General features: G+C 60.4%; 1 protein-coding gene across 1 annotated transcript; it reads left to right on the top strand.

Moving 5' to 3' along the window:
* Positions 1-322: 322 nt before the first annotated feature.
* Capn2 (calpain 2) lies at positions 323-25667 on the top strand. The gene is made up of 21 exons (XM_003474315.5): positions 323-714; positions 4133-4202; positions 13244-13362; positions 13712-13845; positions 14340-14508; positions 15135-15218; positions 15600-15685; positions 16130-16204; positions 16900-17060; positions 17831-18000; positions 18170-18181; positions 18857-19068; positions 19548-19584; positions 19952-20017; positions 20700-20757; positions 21126-21190; positions 21740-21808; positions 22269-22347; positions 23236-23352; positions 23596-23654; positions 24875-25667. Exons 1-21 carry the CDS (start codon positions 478-480, stop codon positions 24896-24898), a joined length of 2103 nt encoding a protein of 700 aa, XP_003474363.2. The 5' UTR covers positions 323-477; the 3' UTR covers positions 24899-25667.
* The last annotated feature ends 1647 nt before the right edge of the window (positions 25668-27314 follow it).

The following is a 27314-nucleotide window of genomic DNA, read 5'->3' as shown; positions in this document are numbered from 1 at the left end:
AGCCGCACCCACAAGCCCGCCCCGCGCCCTCCGGGTCACTGCGCCCTCCCGGTGATTCTGAGTCAAACACACCCGCGAGGCAGTGTCAATGTGTCCCTGCGCGGGGGACTAAGTCGGGGGTAACAAAGTGAAGAGTGCGCTGTATACCGGGGGGGAGGGGGCTTCATCTGCACCCCGCACACGCGCACCGCTGTCTCCGCTTGCAGCCCCCGCCCCCGGTCCGCGGATCGCACCCCAGCCGCTGACTCACAGGCTCCGGCCCGCCCTCGCGCCCCTCCCGCCGACGGACGTTGCAGGCGGATCGCTCCCCCAGCCGTCCGCCGGGGGCAGCATTGCCCGGCCGAGTCCACACCCGCGAGAGCTGGGCAGGGCCTGGCTGCATCCGCACCCGCGCAGGCCCCACGGAGTGCTCCCGTAGCCCGCGCTGGGTCGGTCGGTGTCCCAGTCTGCGTCGTGTTCACGCGAGTCCCCGGGCCGATGGCGGGCGTGGCGGAGCGGCTGGCGCGGGAGCGCGCAGCGGCGGCGGGGCTGGGTTCCCACGAGCGCGCCGTGCAGTACCTGGGCCAGGATTTCGCGGCGCTGCGGGATGCGTGTTTGGCAGAAGGCTCGCTCTTCCAGGACCCGACCTTCCCCGCCGTACCCGCTGCGCTAGGCTTTGCGGAGCTGGGGCCACGCTCCAGCAAGACGCGCGGCGTGGAGTGGAAGCGGCCCCCGGTAGGTGCGGGCGGGGCGCGGGCCTGCTGGGTGGGGAGGCAGAGGGAGCACCGGAACCGCGCCCTAGGGAGACTTTCAGGGCTCCAGTCGTGAAGAGGGAGGAAAGGGACCCCGGGAGTCCCAGGCTGGTCGCTCAGCTCTGCCGGCAGGCGGTGGCCATAGCTTCGACTGCTGCTAAGCAAGGAGCTGACTAGTTGTTTACCTGCAGAGCCCAGCAAGGGCCTGAGAGCTAGGAGCAGTGGATCCTCCCCTCCAGCCCTGGGCAGCTCTGCTGCCCAGTTTGCTGCCCTTTCCTCTCCCAGGATCCCTGTCTGGTTTCCCCAGCTGCACCTCCCGGGTTCACTAGGAGAGCAAGCCTTCTGCCCTCCCAGGCCCACTGCACCCTAAATCCAGCCCTCGGGTAGCAAGAGCTGTAGGACACACCCCAGACCAGGACTCTGGTGCCTGGGCCTTCTTCTTTTGTTGTGAGATGGTCTGGCTCCCAGCCTGACTGCAACCCCTCAATCCACCTGCCTTCGCCTCCCAGTAGCTGGGACTAAAGGTGGGCACTGCCCCACAGCCTGGGCTCTCAGTCTAACAGACTAGGACTATGGAGAAGTCACTTGTAAGCTCCATGTCTTCTCCTGGAAGCAGGGGTGGTCTCAGATGTCCCCTCCCCCTCTGTGCTCCATCCTGGTCCTGCCTGCCTGGGCCTCACACCTCCGGAGCACATTCCGGTTGTCCTGGGGCTGGCTCACTGCATTCTTTGGGACTTTGTCACTGGTCCCCACCCTCAAGAGGCCTTTGCTTCCCCCTCACCCCATCCCTGACTATCACTGGGCCCTGCTGTCTGGCACAGAATCTTCACAAGGGACAGGCAGGGCCCTGAGGCTGCTCTTCCGTGATCATCAGCCTGAGTGTCCACCACTGGCCCTTCGCTGTGTGCACAACTTTATTCCTTTTACCAAGTGCCTGCTGCATGCCAGGAGCTGTGCTGGGTGCTTGGGGGACATCTGGCCACCTAAAGGGTGGTTGGTGTTTGTAGAACCAGTGGATGTGCCTGGGAGGAGATTGCGTTGAGTTAGTTGCTGCAGTGCCTTTCCCGAGCTCCTTCATTGGGGGCGTTTCCTGAACACCCACCACGTGCGGGCACAGGACGGCACTCCCTGAAGAGGCTCAGGAGGCAGAGAGACACTGTACACTTCAGGGAGTGGGGATGCAGCGCTGGAGCCACTTGGGGGCACCGGTTATGGCCAAAAGAGAGAGGCACTATTAGATCCCATCCGGCTGCAGGAGCCTGAGGCCTGGGAGGTGAGACTGCAGGGAGCCAGATGGCCTGCCAGGCCAGCTGCCCTTCCTGCCCACCAGACCTCCGGACACTGTTGGGGTCAGGCAGGGAGCAGGCCCCCCACCCCCCACCCCCACTGCATTGGGACGTCCAGCAGTTACTGTCACAGTCACATCAACAGTGACAGGGCGAGCTCCGCTGGAAGGTGGGACAGAAGCCAGGCCACTGTGGGCTGCAGAGTTAGCGAGATGCAGAGGAAGGATGTGGTCCACTGATGCTAGAGGGGTGCCAGGGAGGCAGAGAGACAGAGACAGACAGAGGCGGAGGGACAGAAAGAGACAGGAACAAAAGGGGAGAGAGAGAGACAGAGATGGGACAGAGAGACACAGAGGCAGAGATGGAGACAGAGAGACAGACAGACAGAGGCAGGGACAGAGTGGTTGGAGAAGCTTCCCCCAGCCAAGCGACCAGAAGAGTTGGCTGCTGAGTCCCAGAGAGGCAGGATGAAGATGCAGGCTGGAACAGCCCAAAGCAGGGTCCTCCCTCTTGGAGGAAGTGAGCACCGGGCTGGCGGGTGTGGTGAGCTGGGCAGGGGAGTGGTTAGCGCTGCCTCCCGGAGTCCCCAGAGGGCCTCCCCAGCACCAGCCAGGGAGTGAGTCAGGCAGGAAAGGGACAAAGCGGAAGCAGCCACAGCCCTGGGGAGGTCCCGGCCAGAGCTGGGCACTGGGAGGCAGCGGAGGCCACAGGGTCGTGGCCTGACCCTCCTGGCGCTCCCGGCTGCCGTAGTGGGGGTCATGAGAGGGGCACTGGCCTGCTTCCCTGGGGTTTGTGGTCCGAGTCTCTTTAGGTAACTGGACTCAGCCGCCACTCTGTCTTCCTCTTCTGACCATAGCTAACTGCCAACTTGTGACCCTCATGACGACCCTCTGTGGTGGGGACATTTGTCATCACCATTCACAGGATGTGGAGGGGGAGCCCGAGGCTTGGGGAGGCTGTGTCACCCTGTCACAGCTCCATGCACGGATCCTGCTCCCCTGTCCACTGAGCATCTGTCTGCTCTTCTCTGGAGCATCTTTGGGCTGAACTTTGACCCTCGGGAGGGGCTGCCAGTGATGTGAGGAAGTTTTTGGAACTTAATGAAAAAACCCTCCTGGACGAGTGCCCAGAACGTGGTCACCAGTAGGGTTCTGTGCAGCAGAGGCCTCGGCACCAGCCTTGTCCATCTGTCCGTCTGCTGTCAGCGCTTGGCTGGCAGCCTGGGCAGCACGGCTTTATCTGCCTCTGCAGCAGAAGAGCTCTCTCCTCATCCTCCCTGTCCCACACAGGCCGGACATGCCTCCAGCTTGGCCTTCTGGAAGCATCTCCATATCTGAGCCAGGATGCCAGAACCAACCAAGTCCAGGCAGAAAGGAGCCTGCTAGAGGCTTCCATGCAAACATGGGGTGCTGCAAAGCAAGGTCACCCCACCACAAGAAGCCCAGATTTGGGCCTGACTTCCTTCGTGGTTTGGGGTGGAGCCCTTCGGAACCAGGAAGCACAGCTGGGTGTGGTGCCGCTGGCTGCTCTCTACTCTCTACTCAGAAGGCTGAGGCAGGAAGGTCACTTAAACCCAGGACTTCAGAATCATCCTTGGGTGAGATGTGGTGGTATATGCCTGTCATCCCAGCATTTGGGAGGCTGAGGCAGGAGGATTGCTGAGTTTAAGGCCAGCCTGAACTGCATAGTGAGACTCAGTCTCAAAAACAAAAAAAACTAGCCTTGGTAGTATAGTGAAACCTGTTTCAAAAAGTAAATGAGCCTGGAGCACCAAGACAGCTGGAGATGCAGGAGGCTTTGGGAGGAAGGGGTGGAACCGTGAGGTGTGGTGAGGTGTGCAGAGGACTGTGGGCTCCCCACACACAACCCACTGCCTGCAGGAGCAGGGGCGCTGGGGCCTGGCCACAGGCTGCACTGCCCACTGCCGTGCCACCCAGGAGCACATATGGCCCTAGGCTCCAGGTGGGGGCTGTGAGCCAGAGGGGCCTGGTCCAGCCCACAAGGCAGAGGTTCCAAAGCCCCAGGCCCAGACTCCTGCTCAAACACAGACCTTCCCAGGCAGGGAGGGGACAGAGGCCCTGGCCGTGGCTGACCTCTCCATGTGTCTCCCTGCAGGAGATCTGCGTGGATCCCCAGTTCATCATCGGAGGAGCCACGCGCACAGACATCTGCCAGGGAGCCCTGGGTGAGTGCAGTGCGGCCGGACTGCTGCGGGGCTGGGCAGAAGGGATGAGGGACGAGGAGGGGTGTGGCCCTGTCCTTCAAGCCAGATGGAGGCCGTAGAGCCCTAGGGCAGGAGTGGGGGCTGTGTGGGGCCCAGGGCAGGGTGGAGATTGTGTAGGAGAACGACCCAGGAGCTGGTGAGGACAGGAAACTAGGGGCCAGGCCCAGCCTCGCACGGGCTGCCACACAGCAGTCTGGTGCTCACAGAGGCCACAGTTGGCTTCGGATAAGCGAAGGAACTTGGAGGGGCTACATGCTGGCCACACCAAGCAGTTCCCAGCGCTTCGGATGTTTGCTCAGGAGACCAGGAGCTGGGGTCCTCCTGTTTTCCCAAAGCCCCCTGGGCACCTGGCTTGGGCTGTTCCATTTAAGCTCTCAGAATTCACACTCGCCATTTCTCACCCTAATAAATGAAGGCCTGTGGTTAAGGGAGGAGATTATTTGCTCCTGTAACCAAATCCATCTCCTGCCCTATCCTCAACCAGTTCTACAAGCAAGCCCACCAGCACCAGGACTGACTGGCTAGAGCTCACCTCCATTCCTGGCCCAGCAGGCCAGGTTCCAATGCCGCTAAGGCCAGCAATGTCCTCACACCTTCCACACTCTAAGCTGTGCCTGCGGCCTCTCAAGCCCTGTGATTCCAGTTTCATAGAACAGGACACTGAGGTCCCCCCATAGCCGAAGACTAGGGGGTGCACCGTACATTTGGTGTGAACCAAGGCTCACTAGGACAGGCACAGCCTTGGAGGGAGACCAGGACCGGGCCAAACTGGCTTGAGACTGCAGATTCCTGAGATGCCAGAGATAATTCTTATCTGGAAAGAACAATCTCCGGTCTCCCTGTGACCCTCACAGGAATTAGAGGACTTCGTGCCGAAGGTGGGTGCACAGGGAACACCAGTTGGCTGGAGAAGGTAGTCAGAAGTCCTGGGAGTGTGGGAGAACCCAGTAACCAACACAGCAGTGGCTCGACAGCATTTCCGGCCCAAATACCTGCTTCCAAATCCAGCAAGGTCAAACAGGTGGATCCCAGCAGCAAGAGTTGCTAAAAAGCCCAGAATTCCATAGGGTCCTCTGAGGACCCAGTGCAGCCTGCCCTCCTGGGAGAGAACCCAGTGCAGGCTGCGGTCCTGAGAGAGGCTGCCCTCTGTGGGCGCCCAGAGGGAAACACAGTGGAGCGTGAACCTTCTCAGTTTCCAGTCACTGGGCTTCTACGGCTGTGAGTGTGTCCCGGTCATTGTGTTCTCTCCATCTTCCTTCTGGAAGCTCCAGGCAGCGAGCAGGCGTGTTTGTGAAGCTCTTGTTCAGCCCTGCGTCTGGGTGCCAGGTAGAGGGGTGGTGACTGTCACCATGGGCTCACGAGTAGCCGGACCTGAGGGCTCAGCATGTCTTAAACTGGAGATGGGACAGGGCACAGGGACCCGAGGTGCCGCCGTCCTTGAGCGTCGCTGCTCCGTCCCTGCTCTGTGCCACTGCAGCCCAGTGCATTGGCTGTCAGTCCTCTTGTGTGTGGAAAGGGTGCAGGCAGCATGCTGGCCTAGGTGACAGCATCCGGCCCTGGGCATCTTCTCCATGGGTCCACGTGATCGTCCTGGGTGGGAAGCAGATGCTTTCCACCATGCAGACAGAAACGGAGGCTGGAGGAGGGAGCTGAAAGCAGGGTCCAAGGCACACCCTTTTCCAGGTATCAACTCTGCCAGCGGCCCATTCTCAGTGACATCCAGGGCCCTGTGTAGTTTTGCAGGGCCATGGTGACCCACACACCCTCATCCCTGCCCGGAGCCTCAGTCCAGTGCCCCCAGGAGCCAGACCCCGTTTGCAGAGTTGCTCCAACAAAGTGCAGAGCAGGACTTGTTGTGTGAGGAGAGGACACAGCACAGTGAGCCTGGGAGCAGGTGGGGCCTCGGGAGGCGCTGTAATCATGGAGTGACCGCTTTAGGCTGTGCACCGGACCTTGAGGGTTTCCTGGCTACACTCCCACCTCTCCCCTCGCAGGCCACAGCTACAAGCTGCTGCTCTGAGGCCTGGTCAAAGCAGCTTACCCATGCTCACCGTGTTCTCCAACCCTGAGGGCCAGGTTTCCTGTCCCCACCTCCACAGTGACCCAGAGCCAGTAGCTGGCAAATCTCCAGCTGTGAGGCAGGGACAAACTCAAGGCCTCTCGCCTCACAGCAGTGAATGCCACACATACCCCACGGCCCATACCTGTGCTCCTCAGACATCCATGCTGGATGTGTGCTGGGTTTCTCAGGCTGTGGTCCCCAGAGGTCAGTGCGCCCCTGCACCCAAGCCTAGGTGGGAGGATTAGGGTCTGGAGGGTGCTTGGGGAAGCCCTGTCTATCCTTTGAGAGGCTCAGTGTCAGCTTGGGTGGTCGTGGGGTGGAAGCAGGGCAGAGTCCCCACCCCAGCCTCTTCACTCCCTAGCCCTGCAGAGCCACAGCCTTGCTGAGGTCGCTGATCCAGCAGTGGGCACTGGTGGACCCAGGAACTTGGCATCACGATGGGTCCCAGCCCTTTATTTTTTTACTTTGAAACAGGGTCTCCCTAAGTTACCCAGGTGGGACTCCAATTTGCCCTCTTCCTGCCTCAGTTTCCCTCAATGCTGAGATTACAGGCCTGTGCACTCCATCCGGGTTAGAGTCCAGAGCTTTTCCAGTTCTGTTGCAGAATCTGAGAGATCAGAGAGATTTGTGGTTAAAAAAGAGGATTTATTTCCAGGATTTTAGATGCACATCAACCCAGCCCAACTCGAGCCAAAGTGCTCTGCGTCAGAACAAAGGAAGGCTGTAGCTTACTTCAGGCGGAGGGGTTGCTCTTTAGAAATGGGGGTGGAGGAGAGTGAGGGGCAGAAGCCGGACTTGGCCTTGAAAGAAAACACAGCCTTAGGGAATCCCGTTCGGGGACTTCACTGTCAGCCTCACCTGCACCAGACAAGAAGTGACAGCTTCAGGGCTGGGGAGCGAAGGGGCAGGCCTGTAAGTCCCACTTCCCTCCCTCTGCTGCCCCAGGGTCGCCTCCTGTCCTGTGGTGTCTCCCTGGGCGCCTGGGCGTGACAGGCTGCTCAGGGTCTGTCCTTGCCGTCACTGACCCTGGCAGTTCCCGGGAGGCCAACAGGTTTTGCCCAACGGCACTCCTGGAATTTGCGCAGTGGCTTCTCAAAAATAAGACATGTGGTCTGAGGAAGGGAAGACTGCTTATGGCTAGTCCCCTGGAGACAGTGAAGGCTTTGGAATACCAAACCTCTCCCCAGCTCCGCCCAAGGCTCCGCATGAGTCACTGTTTGCTGTCCTCCAGCTGCTGCCCTGGGCGAAGCCTGGCGCAGCTCCCAGCACACAGGTGGGCGCTCCCTGCCCCTGCCCCGGGACTCCTGTCCCCTGCACCTTCTTTGAAGCCCCAGGTGAGGGGTCAGGTCTGCCTTTTCGGCCCTGTCTGGTCCTGGGCCACACCCTTACCCCCAGCTCTGAGACGCTTTCCCGAGCTGGCAGCCTGCGGCTCTGTGACTGTCTGTCCCCTTCCCCTGCACCCTAAAGCGTGGTCTGCCTGGCTGTGGTGGGTCCGTTCTGCACAGCCCCATTTGCTGACTCTCAGAAGTGAAGGACCGTGTGTTTCCTGGCGACAGTGGGGCCTAGGCCAGTTGCATTGTGGGGACCAGGGGGGTCAGCAGACTCAGGGGTCTGTGTGCCTTGCCTGTGTCCTGCGTGAGGGAGGAGCCAGGCAAGGGGCAAAGCGAAAGGGAAGCAATGATTGTGACCTCAGAGCCCAGGAGGAGCCTCTAGCCCTGCCCTGGGACGCAGCGGTTCCTGCGGCCCTGGAAATTTACTGCAGCTCAGATGAGCTTCCAGTCTCAGCCCGGGCTTGGACCTGAAGGAGCCATTCATGAGCCGCACTGGGTGTGCCCATCACCGGGGAGGGCTGGCCCCCAGTGCCGTGCTGCTAGGGTCCTTGTGGGCACCAAGGGTCGCCTGAAGGCTGGCCTGGCTGGGGACAGGGAGTTCTTTCATTGGGGGACCAAGCATCTACACCTGCTTCACACACCTCTGTTGCATGGGTGGGAGGGCGACCTCTTGACAACCACGCCCCACAGGGCTGAAGTTTTCACAGGATCCTTAAGATATGGGGTGACCAACTGCCAGAACTGAGGAGCAGGGGTCCCAGAGACCAAGAAATACATCCAAGTTTGCCAACCACTGCCATAGGGCACACCCCGACCCAGGCCCCAACCACACACCTCTCATCCCTGCTGGCCTCCCTAGGACCCCTCTAGCTCCAGGTCTGTTTCTGGTACCCTAAGGCCCAGCCTGGCATGGTGTCCTGCACCTCACAGTGAGGGGATGCCTGCAAAGGTTGAGGAGCAGACACAACGCCCTCCCCACTGAGGCCGGTGTAGTCCCAGAGGGACCACCTGCTCTGCACTCAGTGGCAGCCCCCCAACCCCTGAGTGTGACAGAGCCAGAGTGGCCTGAGACAAAAGGCAGGAAGGGAGGTCCCAGGTCCAGCCAGGAAACAGCAGCCACAGGGCTGGGGGAGGACAGGAGTCTGGCTTTGAGGGCCGTGGGAGGAGCAGGCAGGCCCAGCCTGCAGGGAGCTGCTCCCCAGCATGGCCCACCAGAAGCAGGAAGTCTCAGTGCAGGCCAGGGGACCCCGGAGGGCAGGCGCGGCTTAGGACCTTGGGCCACCTCCTGGGGGAGAGTTGTGGACCCTGGTGCTGCCTGCTCACCCATCTTCCCCCAGAAGCCTGCTGGGCTTCAATCCTAGGCACCTCCCATGGGCACCTGCAGCTATGGCTGGCATCCTGGGGTGGGTGACGCTAAAACACCAGGGCAGGGGGACCTAAAGGTGCATAGCAGGAAGGCAAGGGACTGCAGCCCATCCCGCGGGCAGTGAGCACCAGGGTGGAGGGCAGGGGTCCAGGCTGAGCCGAGTGAAGGAGCAGCAGCCACCCCTCCTCGGGGGTGTGGAGGGTGCTGTCTGGGCACAGAGCCATGACCCCTGTCCCTGTGCAGGCCCGAGGCATGGGGCAGGAGGACAAAGGCCAGGCTTCTGAGTGTTGGAGAGGAGGTCATGTCATTAGGGGAGCAATGTGTCCTGTGGAGAAGCAGCTGGTTCTAAAGGAAAGCACAGGAGGAGGCAGGGAGCCAGCCTGGAGAAACAGGCATGCCCTGAATTTGGGGCTGATGCCCAGGAGCCCTGAAAGACCTCGCGGTCCCTGCAGCATCTCCTCACTGAGTAGTCCAGCGTTTGCACTGACCAAGAGTGGCCAGCCAGAGGGCTCAGGATCAGAGGCCTCAGGACAGGCCCCGGGCACTCACTGCCTCTCCAGAGTTCCCTGACCATCCAGTGCTTTCTCAAAGGTCCAGATCCGGGGCAGGTCACATGCAGTGCCACCTGGAGGGCACCTTTCCTTCCCGTGGTGTCACAGCTTTGAGCTGGAAGACACAGCCCTCCCTGGCCTGCAGCACCCACTCCTCGGCCTTGAGCCAGCTCCCAGGCAGTCAGGAGATGCCACAGCTTGGATGCTGACAGGCCAAGGGATGGCATGGCTGGCCCAGCACCCACTTAGAGACGGAGGTGACAGGGTCAGAAGATGATGGCCATCAGGACCAAGGCAGAGCCAGGGCCCTCCTGCCCAGCAGCTTTTCCCGTGCAGTAGAACAGAGCCTGAGGGGCAGCACTGGATGAGCAAGCTGCTGCTGGAAGCCAAGTGTGTTGAGACTCCTGAGGCCAAAACCCGAAACTGACTCGGACCCAGCCAGGTGGCCACGTCCAGAAGAGGATGTCGCCTCTGAAGCTGGAGGACCCAGAGTGCTTCACAGAGTTGGGGAGGTGCAGTTGCTGCCTTTCTCTGAGGGCCACTTGGATGGCAGCACAGGGCCTTCCGCAGTCATCAGGAGTAGCAGAGAGGGTGCCCAGGAGTCACCTCAGGAGAGGCAGTAAGCTGGGGTGGGCAGAGCCAAGGCTGGGCCTCCCTGGCTGAACGCCTTGCACGGGTGAGTTTCACTGGCACCGTCTGGAAAGCAGAGCGTGTGGGAGACAGAGAGCTTTCAACGCACGGCAGAGGCCCTCGCTAGCCAGGCCCCCGAATCCTGTCTGCTCTACTGTGGATGGGGTGACAGGATCTCTGCCCGAGCCTGCTCGTGACGGAGAAATACAACCGCTTGATAATGCGTGGGAAGCACACGTGCACCCTGGAGCCGGAGCTGCAGAGTCTCTAGTAGAACAGGTGCTCAGTGCCCCCTCAGAAGGGTGGGCGTCCCTCAGGCAGACGCCGTGGCTCCCATTCCGACTGCAGGCTGGAGGTGAAGAGCCTGGGCTTGGAGCTTCAGCTGCAGACTGCGTGACCTGTTTCCTCCCATCTGCGTGGCACCTCACTGCTGCTGTATGGGCCATGCATCCTCAGCATGCTATCTGGGTGAACCGCACTGCATGGGGACTGGGCCCCGAGGCGCACACCTGTAATCCAGCACTAAGGGAGGCTGAGGCAGGAGGACCACAGGTAAAGCCAAGCTTGGACACCTTACCAACTTGGAGAGACCCTGTCTCAAGATAAGAAATGTATAAAATGGGCTGGTGGTTAGGCAGTTCTATCCCCAGGACCACAAAGAAGGAAACCCAGGACCCGGAGGAAGCCGCCAGGTCCTCGCTCCTCTCTCCCGAATGGGAGATGCAGCTGCGTCTGGCTCCTGCCTCTCCCTTTGAATGGAGGAACCAGGTCCTCTCAACCAGAGACAGCGAGGCGCTGCTCCTAAGTGAAGCCCCAGCCTGCAAGCAGGGCTCCTATGTGTGGGACCTGCGACGTGCACTCTAGAGACTCTCTAGCTTCCGCCTCTTCATCCCGGAGAGGAAATGGTAAAGGTCACTCATGAGACGCATAAGAAGGCTGAATAAAACATAAAAGGGTCTTTGTTGACTTCCCAGCATTTCGCAGACGTGGCTCATATGGTCTCCCCACACATGAAGGAGCCCCTGCTGCTGCACAGTGGGGACCCATATGGGTCACTTAATCAGAGCCGCCGTTTGGTCACCCAGGAGCTGTTCTAGGAAACAGGTTAGCAAGTGATGAAGAAAGCCGTGATCTCTAGAAGCAACACGAGCAGAGACCCAGGCCCCATGGGTGTCGGGAAATTTCCTCTTGAGACTCAAAAGAGGACCAGCTGGGAGCCCTGACTTCTGGGCAGCGGCACGACGTGGAGGTGACAGTTGCTGGAGACAGGTCCTGACATGGGCCTGAATGCACAGCACAGGCATCAGGCCCTCTGAGGTCACAGAGTGGCTGACCAGTCCACGGCTGTGGACACCCCTGCCGACCACACGGTGAATAAGTGCTGGGCTGGCTGGGGATCCGCAGGGACCAGGAGCAGCTGACTCGATCCTGGTCCTCAGGCCCCTCGTTCTCCAGCCCACTGCGTCTGTGTGTCGTCCTCCAGAGCTTGCAGGAAGCTCAGTGAGACCTCTGGGCCCAGTTCTTAATGGAGATCCATGTGCCAGAAGACCCAGCACAGGAGCACAGAGCAGGGCAGGCGGCTTGCACCACCCAGGAGCTTGGGCCCTGGTGAGCTCGTCCCCAGGCCAGCACATGTGACTGAGCAACAGAGTGGATGTTTAGCAAAGGCCAGGGGTCCCCTAAGGACCCAAGTGTGAAGAGACGGAAGAGCCCCACGTCAGGGACCCTCGCTGCCTCCCCCAGTTAGGACCAGTGTGGTCACTGCCAGCTTCCTCTGTGGTCTGTCCCCTCGAGTGGCAGCCGCTCTGACTTGCACAGCAGCCTCACAGCCCTGAAGGCTCCTCTGAGATCCGGCAACTGGCGAAGCTTCTCGTATGTGTGGCATTGCCCCCCAGCAGCGGCTGTGATCTGTGCTTGTCCAAGGCTTGCACATGGACAGCCATGGGGGCAGAGGAGCAGACAGCCGGCCCAGGGAGACCACGCAGGGGCAGCTCCCAGGGAGGCTTGGTGACAGTGGCTTTTGCAGGACTTTCCCTGCAGTCAAGCACAAGGACCTGCACAGATTGAGTGCTGAAAAGTCCAGGGCAAGCCAGCCTCACCGGGCCTGGCTCCCACGTTGTGGTGGTGCTGCCAGCCGGCTCCTCTGCCTCCCAGCGCCTCTTCCGCCCACTGCACGGCTCAGTTGTCCCCAAGTGCGGGTTGCTGTGGTCCATGCAGAGGGCACCTGTCCCTTCTCCACACCCCCAGGAATGGCTCTTGGCCGCTTGGCAGCAATGGCTGGGGTGTGGCTCAGGCCCCAAAGTCGGGCAGTGGGGAGCACAGGTCGCCCGGGGCCAGCATTACCAATGTGTAGACTGAGAGTGGGACCCTCGCACTGCAGGACAGCAGATGGCCCTGCAGGGAGCCTGTGGGTGGACTGCACCCACTTACAAGAGCAGAGGATCCATCAGCCCTTGGGATCCTTGCGGATGGGGAGGGAGGTGTTGTGTCCAGCCCCAGCTCGAAGGTTCAGGAGCCAGCATACTCCTCAAAGTGTAGCACACACAGGAGTCAGCGCAATGGGGCGAGCTGACATCAGGCCACCTGCATGACCCATGTGCTGTCCCTGCCACATCTCTGTGCTGTCCAAAGAGAGGCCAGGCTGTCCAGCTGGCCGCCTCTCATTGCCCCTGGCCTTGCCCATGTGCTTGGTGCCCACCTTGCCCTTCTAAAGATCCTGCTCGTCCTCCCTGTTCCCAGCCTCTTCCCAAACCCCTTCCTCTGGTGCAGCCCACTTTTCAGCCATGTGCAGAATCCTGAGTGGGGTCCCTCGCCCTACAGACAGTGCAGCTCCATGCACCAGGCACACAGCTGGGCACCCGTGACCCTGGCATCCTGGCTGTCCCCAGGGTAATCTTCCTCACCTGCCTCACCACTGCCCATATCGAGGTCTCTCCCCACCCTGGCAACCAGAAATGCATCCCCTGGCCCACGGTCATCTTTGGCCTTGCAGCCCCCAAGGTGGGCACAACTGTCACCCTCTGGAGGTGCACCCAGGGTCAGCTCCCTGCCTGTGTTCATAGGTGACTGCTGGCTGCTGGCCGCCATCGCCTCGCTCACCTTGAATGAAGAGATCCTGGCACGTGTTGTGCCACTGGACCAGAGCTTCCAGGATAACTACGCGGGCATCTTCCGCTTCCAGGTACCCAGCTGGCTCTTCGGGCCTGGAGTTTGCTGGCTCAGGATGGGCTGTGCTCTGGGAGGACACCGAGCCCACAGGAAACTCACAGCCTTCTGGGGACTCCCGGGTGGGTAGGCAGGAAGCTCAGGAGGGGTCCCAAGTGGAAAGATGGGGTCACGCATGTCTGAGGCTCAAACTTCAGCGTTGTTCTCCTCTCAAGCTGGGAAATGGGGTGATGTTTTTCCGACATGAGTGCAGACTTGGGGGACCAGAGCCCTCTGCTCGCCTGCTCCGTAAGGAGCTGCTGCGGGGAACAGGTGTCTCCTGGGACAGGCTCGGGTCCCAGCCACCACCCCCGTCCCACCTGCAGTTCTGGCAGTACGGCGAGTGGGTGGAGGTGGTGGTGGACGACAGGCTGCCCACCAAGGACGGGGAGCTGCTGTTCCTACACTCTGCCGAGGGCACTGAGTTCTGGAGCGCGCTGCTGGAGAAGGCCTATGCCAAGTGAGTGCCCATGTCCAGGCTGTGCCCAGAGACTGGGCCTGTCCCCCCACACCTGGGGCCTGCCACCAGTGCCCAGGGCCTTCCACGGTGTCAGGGACCCCAAATCCAGGAGCAGCGTGGGAGCCCAACTGAATGAAAGGCCTGCTGGGCGCACCCTGCGCCTCCAGCTTGCATATGCGGGATGCTGGGTGCATGCTGTGCTGGCGAGTGGCAGCCCTGTCTTTGCTGGGTGGCTGCCCTGAGCCCTAAAGGCCAAGCAGCTGGTAAACAGACCTGCCCCCCCCCCCAGCCATGAGGACACGGGGAGAATCCCCAAAGGATTAGAAGGTCACACGGTCCCCAGAGGCCCGGCACCTTTGCCTAGCTACAGGGTCACTGGAGGAAGCGGGTGCCCTCCTGCCTCCCAGTGAGAGCAGAGACCATGGGGACAAATGCACAGCCTAGGGTGCTGGAGGGTGCTGGGGGTGCACCACGGCAGCCTTTCCCGCTCTCAGGATCAATGGCTGCTATGAAGCCTTGTCCGGGGGCGCAACGACCGAGGGCTTTGAGGACTTCACTGGGGGCATTGCTGAGTGGTATGAGCTGCAGAAGCCGCCGCCCAACCTGTTCAGGATCATCCAGAAGGCGCTGGAGAAGGGCTCGCTGCTTGGCTGTTCCATCGATGTGAGTGGGGCGCCCCTGCAGCCCTCCAGTGCTCAGGGCACACCAGCAAGCCTGGGATCCCAACCCAACTTGCAGCCTGGTGTGGCCTGGTCAAGCACAGTGCCCTTCACCAGGAACCAGGGGTCACTGGGCAAAGCCTGATTATCAGAGCGCAGTGATGGGGAGATGAGCCCCAGGCCCACCATCACCTTGCCCCCCTGAGCTCTCAGAAGCACTGGAGGGGGCATTTCCTCCAGCGCATGTGCCACCACCTCTCTGGGCTGGGGGATGCCAGGGCTGTGTACTGCAGCCTCCTGACGCAGGCCGTGCCCACCCGAGAGTAGTTTCCTTGGGGACACAGACAGAAGCCCTGGCTTGGCAGCAGAGGTCTGTGGACCTCAGGTACCCTCGAGTCCTGCAGGCTAGGCTGAGGTAGAAGCTTCTTTCCCGACACCCGCCTCTCTCTGCTCATCCAGAGGACACCAGGTCTTCCTCGGACAGGGCCACTGCACATGTTGCGGCCTGGGAGCAAGTGGCATCTGTGCCCCCTCCCTCGCCTGCCAGCTCCTGAACCTTGGCAGTGCTGGGGATGTGAGGCACACAGGGAGGGCAGGGGGTGGCAGTGCCAACCATGGCTACCTTCACAGATCACCAGTGCTGCAGACTCTGAGGCCATCACCTACCAGAAGCTGGTGAAGGGGCACGCGTACTCGGTCACTGGAGCCGAGGAGGTAGGTGCAGCAGGCACTGTGCACCTGCGTGGCATCTCTGCCCCACCCAGCCTCGAGGCATCCCCTGGGGTGCATGTGTGACTTGACCTCTGCCACTCATAGCCTGGGCAGGCTTCTGTTTTTCCATCATGAAAGAGGAACAGCAGAATCTGGCATGCAGGCTGCTCTGTGGTGATTGCAAGCCAAGCCTGGCTGGGGCAGCAGCAGGAGGTCGTACAGCCCAGACCTGCTCCAGGGCACTTTTGTTAACTGAGATTTGTCCTCGGCCTGTGTGCCACATGCAGGCCCACACCCACTAGCTCGTAGCCAACCCTGCAGGTCCCACGTAGACCTCGGCTCTGCCCTGCCACACCAGGGCCCTATCTCTCACCCCATGCTCAGGTGGAGAGTGCGGGGAGCCTGCAGAAACTGATCCAAGTCCGAAACCCCTGGGGACAGGTGGAGTGGACCGGGAAGTGGAATGACAAGTGAGCTGGGTGCTGTGCTGGGTACTGAGCTGGGTGCTGAGCTGGGTGGGCCTCTCCTGGGAGACCCCACTGAGCTGCAGGCAGAAATGCTGAGGGCCAGCTGGACAGGTGACCCTGAGCCGGCAGCCAGGTGCCTGGAGGCCCAGCTCGTCTCACCGGACTCCCTCCCGGCTTGCTGCAGAGATCAGGAAGAAGCTCCTGTGGGTTTCTGGGCCCTCAAAGAGCTGCTGGTTGTCTGTCCCACGCCAGCTGTGTGGCTTCCTGGCACCTCTCTGCCCAGTCCCGACCACACTCCTGAGCAGTACTGTGTTCAAGCCCACCTGGCTTCACTGCCCAGGTTCTGGGTCCTCAGTGGCGATGGTGGTCTTGCGCCTTGCTCTGGCTGTGGGAGAAGTCACCATCATGCATGTGTTCCCAAGGTCTGTTCCTCTGCTGTGTCCGCAGCTGCCCAAACTGGAACACGGTGGACCCAGAGGTGAGGGAGAGGCTGACCGTGCGGCTGGAGGATGGGGAGTTCTGGTAAGGGAGCCAGAGGTCGGGAGGCCTCAGGGCTAGCCGATGCTTCTGTGTGTGTGTGTGTGTGTGTGTGTGTGTGTGCTGTACGGGGATTGAACCCAGGGGCTTTGCACTGAGCTGCATCCCCAGCCTTTATTTTGAGACAGTCTCACTAAGTCACTAATTGCCCAGGCAGGGCTCAAACTTGGGATCCTCCTGTCTCAGCCTCCTAAAGTGCTGGGTTTATAGGCAAAGGCCACCATGCCGGACCTACCCAGTGGTGGGAAGTTGGTCACAAAGGTGAGCCTGTGCTGGTGAGGACGTGTAGAGTCCTGGTTTCGTTGTCTTAAATTAGCTGCAAGGTCCTGCAGAAATCCATCCTCAGCCTCGGGAACTCGCTGGCTCATGGTGGATTCTTCTTGCCTGTGCTAATCAGACCCTCCAGGAAGGACAGGGAGGTGGGGTGCTCTTCTGCAGGCTCCCTGACCCTCAGTGTGTGTCTGCACTGCTCTGGGGTCCCCTGCAGTTCCACAGGGCTGTGTTGTTGCCGCTGTCAGGCGGGGTCCTGGACTCACTGAAGCCACCCAGCTGGTGGGCAGCACCAGTCTGGAACTGGGCTGCAGATTCTGGGAGGCCTCAACCAGCCTGGCCCTGGTGGAGGTCAGTGTTGGGAACCTGTGCTGGGGCCTGAGCTTCCGGACGTGCTCCCTCCCTGCCAGGATGTCCTTCAGCGACTTCCTGAGGCATTATTCCCGCCTGGAGATCTGCAACCTCACACCTGACACGCTCACCAGCGACACCTACAAGAAGTGGAAGCTGACCAAGATGGACGGGAGCTGGCGGCGGGGCTCCACCGCAGGCGGTTGCAGGAACTACCCGAGTGAGCTCCTCCGGGTCCGACCTGACCCGCTCCCAAACCCCTGAGCCCTCACCTGGCAGGCGTCCTCCCGTCTTCCCGAGATGACAGTCTGGGGCCCAAGCCCAGGCTCACCCTTCCCGCCTCGTACTGAGCTCCCTCATGCACCCAGCACTGCTGCAGGGCCTGCAAGGCTCCCAGGCACCAAGAACAGAGCCACACACAGCCTCTGCACCCTGGGGTGAGAGGAACTGGCTGGGGGTGAGCAGGTCTCCCCTCCCACTTCCGTGGATCTCCATAGCCCCTGGTGACACCCCTGATTGCAGGATGCACACCGGGCCCCAGGGTGTCTTGAGAGCTCTGTGCACACTGCACCGCCTCCTCTTCCCAGCAAACCTCTTCATCTCCTTCTCCATCTTCCAAACATGGGGCCAAGGTCCAGGAGGCTCCAGGATGCCCAAGGCCACACAGCTGTATGTGGGTGACAGGTCGCAGTGGATGCTGGCTCTGTCGTTGATGCACAGAGGTGCACTGGTTCATGGGGCAGGAGGCCTGGGACCAGCTGGCCTTGCCTCCAGCTCAAGGATGTGGCCACCAAGCAAGGGCTCCAAGGGCGTGTGGGAGGCCTGAGTGCTGAGCGCCACTCACAGGAGGCTCCACTAGGGGGAGCCGCAGCCTCTTGAGCCCGACTTAGCAGGACCCCAGCCACACTGCACCCAGTGCCTGCCACCTCCCTCCTTCCCTCCCCTGCACCCACCCCTTCCCCTGCTCAGGGAGCCTCTCTGCTCCCTCAGACACCTTCTGGATGAACCCCCAGTACCTGATCAAGCTAGAGGAAGAGGACGAGGACCAGGAGGACGGCGAGGGCGGCTGCACCTTCCTGGTAGGGCTCATCCAGAAGCATCGGCGGCGGCAGCGGAAGATGGGCCAGGATATGCACACCATCGGCTTCGGCATCTACGAGGTGGGCAGGGCCATGGGCCCCAGGGAGGGGCAGCCGGGGGCTGAGGCCTGCAGAGCAGGGGCTTTTGGCAGCGCTCTGCTCCTGGGGGGCTGTAGAGCTGAGGTGCCAGCACAGAGAGAGGCAGCCGGTACTGCTGCCCAGACCTGAGTGCCTGCCCTTTCTTTCACAGGTTCCAGAGGAGGTGCGTCTGCCTGCTTCAGCCTCCCCAGGGCTCAGGACTGCCCGTCCCTGGAGTCTTGTGGAGTCTGTATTGTAGTACCAGGGGACCCGAGGGCCCACGGCTCCAAGGGATACGTCTCCCCAAAGCCTGCTAGGGCTGCTGGGCTCCAGATCCCTGCTGTCAGCCCGGGGCCAGGCATGGTCCTGAGGGGCTCTCATCTCCAGACTGCAGGGTGGGCGGAGCTGTTCCAGTGCCCAACCACTGCTGCAGAGGCCTGTCACCAGCTTGTGCACGTGGCAGAGGGCGTTACAGGCTCCCAGGCCGTGTGACCTCTCCATCTGCCATCAGCTGCATGGTGTCAGGTCACACGGGGCCGGAGGAGGCCATAGTTAGGGTTATCGACCTCACATGGGTGCTGATTCTGGAGCAGGCATGCAGGGTGCCCGGCCTCCTACCTCATGCTCCTGCGGGAAGGCAGGGCTGCCGGACGCTTCCTTCCCGTACTTCTCTGCTCCCTTAGTGTATCAGGCAGCCCCAAGTATCAGTTTCCCTGCCTGCAGGGAGGCTGGAACCCGGGGAGGGTGCGCCCCACAGAAGCAGCCCTCAGTGGCTTGCAGGAGATGGCGAGCGTGCGGTCATCTAAGGGACCTGGCACGTCCATGACACTTTGGCCCGTTTTCCTCTGCCTGCCCCTAGCTGGCTGGGCAGACCAACATCCACCTGGGGAAGAACTTCTTCCTGACCACACGCGCCCGCGAGCGCTCTGACACCTTCATCAACCTGCGCGAGGTGCTCAACCGCTTCCGGCTGCCCCCGGGAGAGTACATCCTCGTGCCATCCACCTTCGAGCCCCACAAGGATGGTGACTTCTGCGTCCGTGTCTTCTCCGAGAAGAAGGCCGACTACCAGTAGGTGGTGCGGCGCCCCATCCACCTGCCAGCCAGTCCCCCAGAGGCTCTCGGCCCCATACAGGGCAATGCCCCGTTCTGGACAGTGACCCTATCTTAGCCCTGTCTTTCAAGTGGTCAAGTCCTGGGACCAGGTCAGGGCTGGACCAGGTTAGGGCTGGACAGGGACTCTGAGCTCAGGGATCCTCCTGAGGGGAGCTGTGTGTGGGACATAGGGTCAGGGCTGGGTGACAGGCGACACTCCTGGCCTCTCAGGCTGCAGCAGGGCAAGGAGGTAGTCAAGCCTCTGGACAGCCATGCCCCAAGCAGCACAGCAAGTAGTTCCTCAGGGCTGCAGCCAGGACTCCCCGGAGTCGTAGCTTACATCCATGGGAAACTGAGTCGGGGAGGTTCCAGGCACACCTGGGGTCCAGGCTGCAGCCTGTCCTAGCCAGGGCTTTCGCCACCCTGTGTGTAACAGAGCTTTCTCTCGTTTCCAGAGCTGTGGATGATGAAATCGAGGCCAACGTGGAAGAGGTGCCTGCCCTCCTCTCCCTCCTCAGAGGCCACCGCGGGGAGACAGGGCACCACAGTGCCACCCTGTTGCAACCTGGGTCCTGTCACACCCTTGACACGGACACGCAGGATGATGCGACTCCTTGGTGTCCTGGGGTCCCCAGTTCCTTGGAAGGTGGCCGAGTGTGGAAGGCCTCTCCAGCCAGACACTGAGTGCCCACATGGGTCACAGCCCAGCCCCTTCTCAAGGGTTTAGAGCCCTCTCGGGGCTTCTCCGCCCATCATTCATGGAGACCCCAAACACTCAGAGTGGGAGCTGAGGAGAGGGGCAGGGGTGTCCAGGGGACCGCGCCCTCCCCAGCACCGCCATCTCTGTCCTGGCTTACAGATAGATGCCAATGAGGAAGACATCGATGACGGCTTCCGGAGGCTGTTTGCTCAGCTCGCAGGGGAGGTGGGTGCTGCTCCGGCTCAGGGTCTGTCCTGAGGCTGCCCCATGCCAAAGCAGGGGTGGATCCAGGTCTCACTCTAGGTATTTGGGGGCCCACAGGGGCTTCCGGCGGCCACACAGGAGGACGGAGCTTCCCATCCACATCCAGCGTGTGGCCCTCCTCCTTCCAGTCTCCTCCTCTGTCATGTGAGGGCTTAGTGCTCTCAGTGACCACCACGCCCCTCTGGGCCCCTAGGCCCGCAAAGCCTCCCCAGGTGCCCCAGCCCAGTGCCCAGCCTGCCTTCCTCCTGTGCCCCTGGGGGCACCTGTCACATGCACCCCAGCCCCCTGGCCTCCACCCTGGGGCTGTCACATAAGTCCGTGTTGGCCTCAGCGCAGGCTGCTGGTGCCTGCAGGATCCAGTCAGGGCAGAGAGGGCTGGCAGGTCCTGGAGTGAGAGGGCAGAGTGTGAGTGTCAAGGCAGAGAGGAGGACTGGAGAGGACCAGGGGAAGAAAGGCTGTGCTGGGCACAGAAACAGCCACAAGCTCTGGCAGGAGTGGGCAAGGTAGAGTGGCTCCTGAGGGCTGGGGCCGGCCAGCCAAGGTCACCGGCCAGGCGGGAGAGGTGGTACCAGGAGCCATAAGCCTGGTTGCACGCTCCCTGGCCCTGCTGGAGCAGCAGCCCCACTCTGGTCTTCTTCTTCAGGACGCAGAGATATCAGCCTTCGAGTTGCAGACCATCCTGAGGAGAGTGCTGGCGAGGCGTGAGTGCCCCCCACCCCCATGAACACAGGGGACACAGCCATCTCCCTGGGGGCCCCTCCTACCACCATCCCAGAGCTGCTGCTGGGCAGGGCCTGAGCGTGCAGTGACCTAGAACAGTGGTTTGTTGGGCCCAGAGGGCAAAGCCAGGCGTTCTCCACCAACCAGCCTGATGCCTGACGGCACCCATGGCCTGGCTCACTCTGGTGCCTCCTCTGACAGGGAAGTCAGGCCAATAAGGCACATCCTCTGCATATGGACAGCGTGGTGGCCTTGCATCCGTGGCCGTTCGTGTGGCACAGGGACACTGCTCCCGCAGAGGTTGCTGTGCAGTGCGGCTCTGGGCAACACTTGTCCCGCTGTCTTTCAGGACAAGACATCAAGTCAGATGGCTTCAGCATTGAGACCTGCAAGATCATGGTGGACATGCTAGATGTATCCTTCACATGCTCCCGGACAGCTGGGTGCAGCCCCTGCCTGGACACAGCTCTCTCAGGACAGCTGGGCGTCCAGGCTCACCACGGGCTGAGGGCCATCCCCAGCCTGGACCACGGTGCAGCATGCCTAGCAGCCCATGCAGTCTGGGGTGTTTCTCAAGTGACATTTTACAAAATACTCCGAAACCATAAGACCTCTGATGTGAGCTGGGCGTGTTGGTACACACTTGTAATCCAGCACTGTGGGAGGCTAAGGCAGGAGGACTACAAGTTCAAGCCTGCCTTGGGCAATTTAGCAATTTATTAAGATCCTATCTCAAAGAAAAGTAAAAGGTCCCCCCTAACTGTCCCCCATACCCTGGAGTAACTCCTCCCAGTGCCCCAGATAACAACACCCAGCATGGAGAAGGGCCATGTGCCCCAGCCCACGGCAGATCTCCCACAGGTGTGAGGTGGGCAGTGGGGCATCCTTCTGGAAGCCTTGGGCAGATGACAGGGACAGGACAGGGGACCCCATGCACACATGAGCTTTCCTTGACCGAGCCAGTCCGACGGCAGCGGCAAGCTGGGGCTGAAGGAGTTCTACATCCTGTGGACGAAGATCCAGAAATATCAAGTAGGACCTGCGGGGGCAGGGCCTGGGGCGGGAACACTGCAGAGGGGTCCTTAGTGTAGCCATTCCTGGGGGAGGGACAGCTGCCAGGAGATGGGGTTCATTTACTGTGGAGTGTGAGGACACAAAAGTTGTGAAGATGGATAGACAGACAGATGGACAGACTGTCCGCACATGAGGGTCCTATCTGCCCTCACTTGTGTCACCAAGAGCCATATCAAGGGCTTCCTGAGAAGACTGTGCGAGCCCATGCTCTTGGCTCAAGCACCAACATTGCATGAGGTCCTAAGCAGGGCCTACTGGGAAACAGCTGGCAGAGGTGGCTCTGATTGCCACCGGCTGCAAAAGGCAGGCAACGGGCAACAGGGCAAGGCCAGATCAGGGCACCGCGGGAACCCCTGATGCCAGTTTCTGCTCGTTTGGCTTCAGGTCTTGATTTCTCTAACCGTCTTGCACATTCCAGAAAATTTACCGTGAGATCGACATAGACAGGTCTGGCACCATGAACTCCTATGAGATGCGTAAGGCGCTGGAGGAAGCAGGTAACTCTTGTCCCTCTGTCCTGTTGTCCCTCTGCCCTGTGCCCCTGCCTGTTGAAGCTCTCCTTAGTCAGTGCTGGGCGAGGACAAACACCAGCCGCGTCGCCTCTCTGGCCGGCCTCACCAGGCAGTGACGGCCCTGCCCCAACGCATCTCACATCAGTCTCACCAGCAGGGTAGGAGGCAGAGCTGGGCCACAGTGGACACTCCACACCCCTTTCCAGGCAGAAACAGAACGTCCCGGCCCAACCCAGCAGAAGCCCATGGCACATCTGGCTGTGGATGCAGCTTGGTGCCCAGTGCAGGGGAGACTGATGTGCTCAGGGACAAGTGGGACACTGCTGCTTGCTCTGTTAGCTGGGATGCAATGCTGTGACAGGGACCAGCAGCTTCCTCAAGGCTGCCCTTCATCTAGGAAGCCCAGAGCAGGCGTGGTGCCTCCTGCTGTGAGGATCACTAGCCCTTGCTCACTTACTCAGGGGTACAGGCTCCTGGGACCACTGTGCCACAGCTGCAACTGGCAACAGGCTGGCAGAGGGCTCCTTCTTGTTAGGGGCACGGTCCCCACACCTGCGCACACAGCCACTGCTGGACCTCTGACCTCACCTCAGGAAGCTGCAGAAGTGGGGGGAAAGAGGAAGTGAGCATTAACCACTTCCTCCCAGGATAAAGTGGCTCAATGGTGATTCTGAGCTAAACAGCCAAGGCAGCGAGACACAGGACAGGCGGGAAAGCTGAGCACAGCACAGGGCACGGGCAGGGGACAGCCGACACAGCAGGCACTGGCTTTGTGAAGCAAAACCAGTCTTACTGGGGCACAGCCGGGACAGAGGCCTCCAGGGGCAGTGCAGGTGACCTGCCCTCAGCAGTTTGTCACTTGCCCGCCTGCAGGGTTCAAACTGCCTTGTGAACTCCACCAAGTCATCGTCGCCCGGTTTGCAGACGACGAGCTCAACATTGACTTCGACAACTTCGTTCGGTGCCTGGTTCGGCTGGAGACACTGTTCAGTATGTGGTGTTTGGGGAGTCTGGGGAGGACCCTGAGTCCTGGCACTGAAGCAGCTACCTTTCCCGAACATGGTCATCTGACCACAGCCCACTGTCCAGGAGCCCCAAGACCACGCCCCCAGCACAACCCTGGGGAGCAGGGGAGGGGACGGCGGTGCTGTCCTTAGTGACAGCAGCCACCACACTGGGACGGAGGCCCCTGCCATCCTCCATGCTCTCAGTGTAGCCCACTTTTCCCTGCAGAGATATTCAAGCAGCTGGATCCTGAGGACACGGGGACCATCCAGCTTGATCTCATGTCTGTAAGTCAGCTACTGTAACCCACTGTGGCCAGGGTCTGGTGCTGCTCAGTGCAGCTGCACCCAGAGGACTTGGGTGGTGTGGCCATCCAGCCTCATGGTCTGCTGGGCACGGGCCCTCAGGTGACTAACTGTACATGCTAGTACCCGTTGGCCCAGCTCCTTCCTGATGCTTGAGGCCAAAAAGATACCTGGTTCTTGGCAGCGCTGATCCAAGCACAGCACAAGATGGCCAGCACATGGAAGAGGGGCTTGCACAGGAGGCCCTGGACCACACTTGAGTGCCCACTTAAGATATTTGGCGAAAATTGCTTTTCTTACCTCTGCCCCCTTTAAGATGAAACCACCCACAGGAAGTAGATTTGGCCACCTGGTGATGACTCAGCAGTGCCTGGCCTGATCCCCATTGGGTGCTGTCCTGGAAGGTGGGGGCGCATTCCTGCTTTGGGGCAGCTGCATGCACAGGCCACAGAAAATGTAGGACATGGCCTGTGTTGGGTGAGATGCAGTCACCTGTCCCAACCCTGTGCAACCCCGAGGCCAGTGTCAAGAAACCAGGGCTGGGGCTGGCCACGCCTCCTTCCTCTGAACTCTGGAGGAGCCAGTGAGTAGGCAGCAGCCCCACACCCCCACTGTGCCCTGTGAATATCTTTGTCCAGTGGGAAATACTGCCTCACTGGCTGCGGGGGAACACTATGCATTTGAACCTACTGCCTGAGTGACCCCTGTGCCCAAGCTGCAGTCTCGGCGCAAGTGGAGGCAGCTGTGTGGAGCCCCATCGCCATGTTCTCGGGGTGTCCAGGCCACCTTGGCCCACCCTGCTCCTTGCTCCCTTCTGCTGACACATGCTGAGGTCCAGCGGCCCTGAACCTGCAAGCTCACCCCCATGGTTTGCTGGTTTCCCAGAGGGGCTATGGGCTCTGCCCTGGGGCGCTGCGTAAGACCTGGTGCCTGGGCAAGTCCCAGGCCCTGCCAAGGATCAGAGGGAAAGTTTCAGGTGTGCCAGGGGCTGGTAGGGACCACCTGATTCGAGTTACCCCTGAGCTGGTGCAAGCCAGGCACAGCCAGCAGGTGCAGACATGCTTTGGGTTCTCCTGTCTCAGCCCCCAGCCAGCTTTTCAAACACAACCGTCAGTCTCCCTGAATCGTCTGTCCCTGGGTGTAAAATAGCCTATCATCTCAGAAAAGTCAGCTGAGACCACCGTGCTCTCTTCCTCCCGCAGTGGCTGTGTTTCTCGGTACTGTGAAGCCACGGCTGACGTGCCTGGAGGCTGCAGGGAAGAAAAATCGGCGGGGACTAAGTTTCTGGACACTGTGTATCATCAGGCCCTTGCAATCATGAGAACATTTACGTAAACTGAGGATTGCAGCCAAAAAGCATCTTTCTGAGATGCCCAAACTTTCACATATTGGGTTGAAGGTTTGCATATTACTGTACTAAACGCAAGTGAGCTGCCTAACCCTTCACAAGCATGAAGGAAGCTTTACACTTTTTACCTTTACAACTCTCCTGTTCAGAGCAATACAGTCCAGAAAGACTCGCCGGAAGGTGTAGTATATCAGTCTCCAGGCCTCAAGGGCCTGGCTGGTGATGTCACTATTAAAATGCAGGGGTGGCATTTCCACCTGGCAGCCCTAAGAGGCAGTGTCCCGAGGGCACCGGGAAACTGGTCTTGCTGCAGCCTCAGAGGCCCAGGAGGGTGCATCCTCCTCATCCGGGTCAGCTGGGCGCATCCTCCTCATCCGGGTCAGTTGGGCCTGGCACATACAGTGCTTAGCCCTTGCCACAAGTAGCCTTGGGCACTAGTCCTGCCCACCAGGGCCCACATACCAGCAGCTGGTCCATGGGCCAGGCCAGGCCACTCGTGTCCTGTGTGGATCTCTCCCACACTGTGTGGAGACATAGCAGACTGGTTTCCTGGCCTGACTTGGGGAAAAGCTGGTGACACGGTGACAATGTTGCCTTTTGCCTTACCCTGACCCAGTGTCCTATTGAATAAAGAGTTGCCTGCTGGCCATGCTGCTGTTTCCTTGCTGCAGGACACTGAGAGTCACTGGGGCTCACGTGGCAGTGTGTCTACCTCTAGTTCCCAAATTGGGAAGAGGACACAGAACTCTGAAACACTGCTACTGCCCCTCAGGAGCGGGGCCCTGCTGGTCAGCTCAGCCAGTCTCTGAGCCAAGCACTCGGCCCCTACACAGCTCGGCCTTCACCTCTACCTGCCTCCCTGCTCCTTCCCAGAGTGCAGGCCCTGCTCTCACACACTGCAGGGTTCCTGCCTGCCTGCCAATGGGAGGTCTCCGTGCCTCGTGGCCTCTGTCACGGAGTGCCACGTGGTAGCAGCCGATCAGACTTCCAATTCCAAGCCGCTGCTTCTCCTGACCAGCATGAGTCCCACCCATACCCCAGCCGAGCCCCCCAACCCCACCCTGACCACATCTAGTGGGTCAGGCTTAGGTCACTGTCCTGCGATGACCTGCACCCCTAGTCCTATGGGAGGCCTTGCTCGCTAACTCGGGCTCCTTTCATGTGACTCCCCCATAATGCCCTCCGAGGACCCCTCCCTTAGAATCCAGCAAACCCCAAGGTCAATGCTCCCCAGGGCACAGCCCATGCGACAACTGCGGAACCTCTATTTTCTAAAAGCCTACAAACTGCTACCTAGACACAGGACTCCAGCTTGTAATCCCAGCACTCTGCCAGCTGCAGCAGAAGGATCCCTACATGTTTGAGGCAAGCCTGGGCTAGGTAGAGGCTCTGTCTCAACAATCAAAAAACCCGCAGGACCCCCAACACCAATTACACTATGCCAGGACTGAAAACCACCAGGCTGTGCATTCAACACAGACATCTGACTGGATCAGCTGCACGCTGGGACACTGCACGTGATCAGAAATGCGCTTGCCACAGTCTCAAGCAAGGAGCAGCTTTGTATACTCTCGATTATGCGATGAGAAGAATATCACAGAAAATGCCCCAAAGAAACAGGCCCATGGACCAAGAGCACTTCCAGAGTAGCCTTTCCCACCCTTCTTGAAATTTTAATAATATTGTAACATTCCTACAAGCAGCTTTGATATCAGGATACTTTGACAATAAAGTTAAAAAAAAAAAAGCAAACGGTGTTCCAAGTTTAGGTTGAGGAATACAAAACGGAGGTCACTGTGGCTCCCTATTTTCCTTATGGAGAAGCCCTGTGCGTCACACTCACACAGTTGCCCCCAGCAGCTCTCAGGCACAGAGATGGAGTGGTCAAAGGGCTGCCCACAGGGCGACCATGGCTGGGGTGGCCCCACATGCCAACAGGGTGGCCAGGTGACAAACCTCAGCCCACTCACGACACACATGGCTCACTGTGCCAGCTGAGTGCTCCAGAATCGCCCTCATCTCCCAGCAAAGCATGGAGTCCAGCAGTTCCGAGGTTCCTGGGAGACACAGGGAGGACCCCTTTCGGGCTGCAGTCTCAGCTCCCCCTGGCCACGAAACCGAGGCTCTGCTTCCCACCACAGCTTCTCCTCGGCTCCCAATTCCCAACTCCTGATCCCCAACACCCTCAGAGCCAGTGATGGCAGGCCTAGCCCTCTCTACCCTCAGCAGCTGCCCGCTCTTGTCTTTGAAGCTCGGGATTGCACAGGGTCTAGGGCTGGACTGGACTCATCGCC

Source organism: Cavia porcellus, unplaced genomic scaffold, assembly GCF_034190915.1.
Source record: "Cavia porcellus strain 051 isolate PalLab524CR breed Dunkin Hartley unplaced genomic scaffold, mCavPor4.1 scaffold_26, whole genome shotgun sequence".
In the NCBI taxonomy this organism is placed as follows: Eukaryota; Metazoa; Chordata; class Mammalia; order Rodentia; family Caviidae; genus Cavia; species Cavia porcellus.
This window is presented reverse-complemented; position numbering and strand designations above follow the sequence as displayed.

Excerpts from the sequence above, each read along its gene's own strand:
- Capn2 (XM_003474315.5), top strand. The coding sequence starts at position 478 with ATGGCGGGCGTGGCGGAGCGGCTGGCGCGGGAGCGCGCAGCGGCGGCG. Across the intron at positions 19,069-19,547 it reads GAGAAGAAGGCCGACTACCA|AGCTGTGGATGATGAAATCG; the intron begins GTAGGTGGTGCG and ends TCTCGTTTCCAG. Across the intron at positions 23,353-23,595 it reads TCGGCTGGAGACACTGTTCA|AGATATTCAAGCAGCTGGAT; the intron begins GTATGTGGTGTT and ends TTTTCCCTGCAG.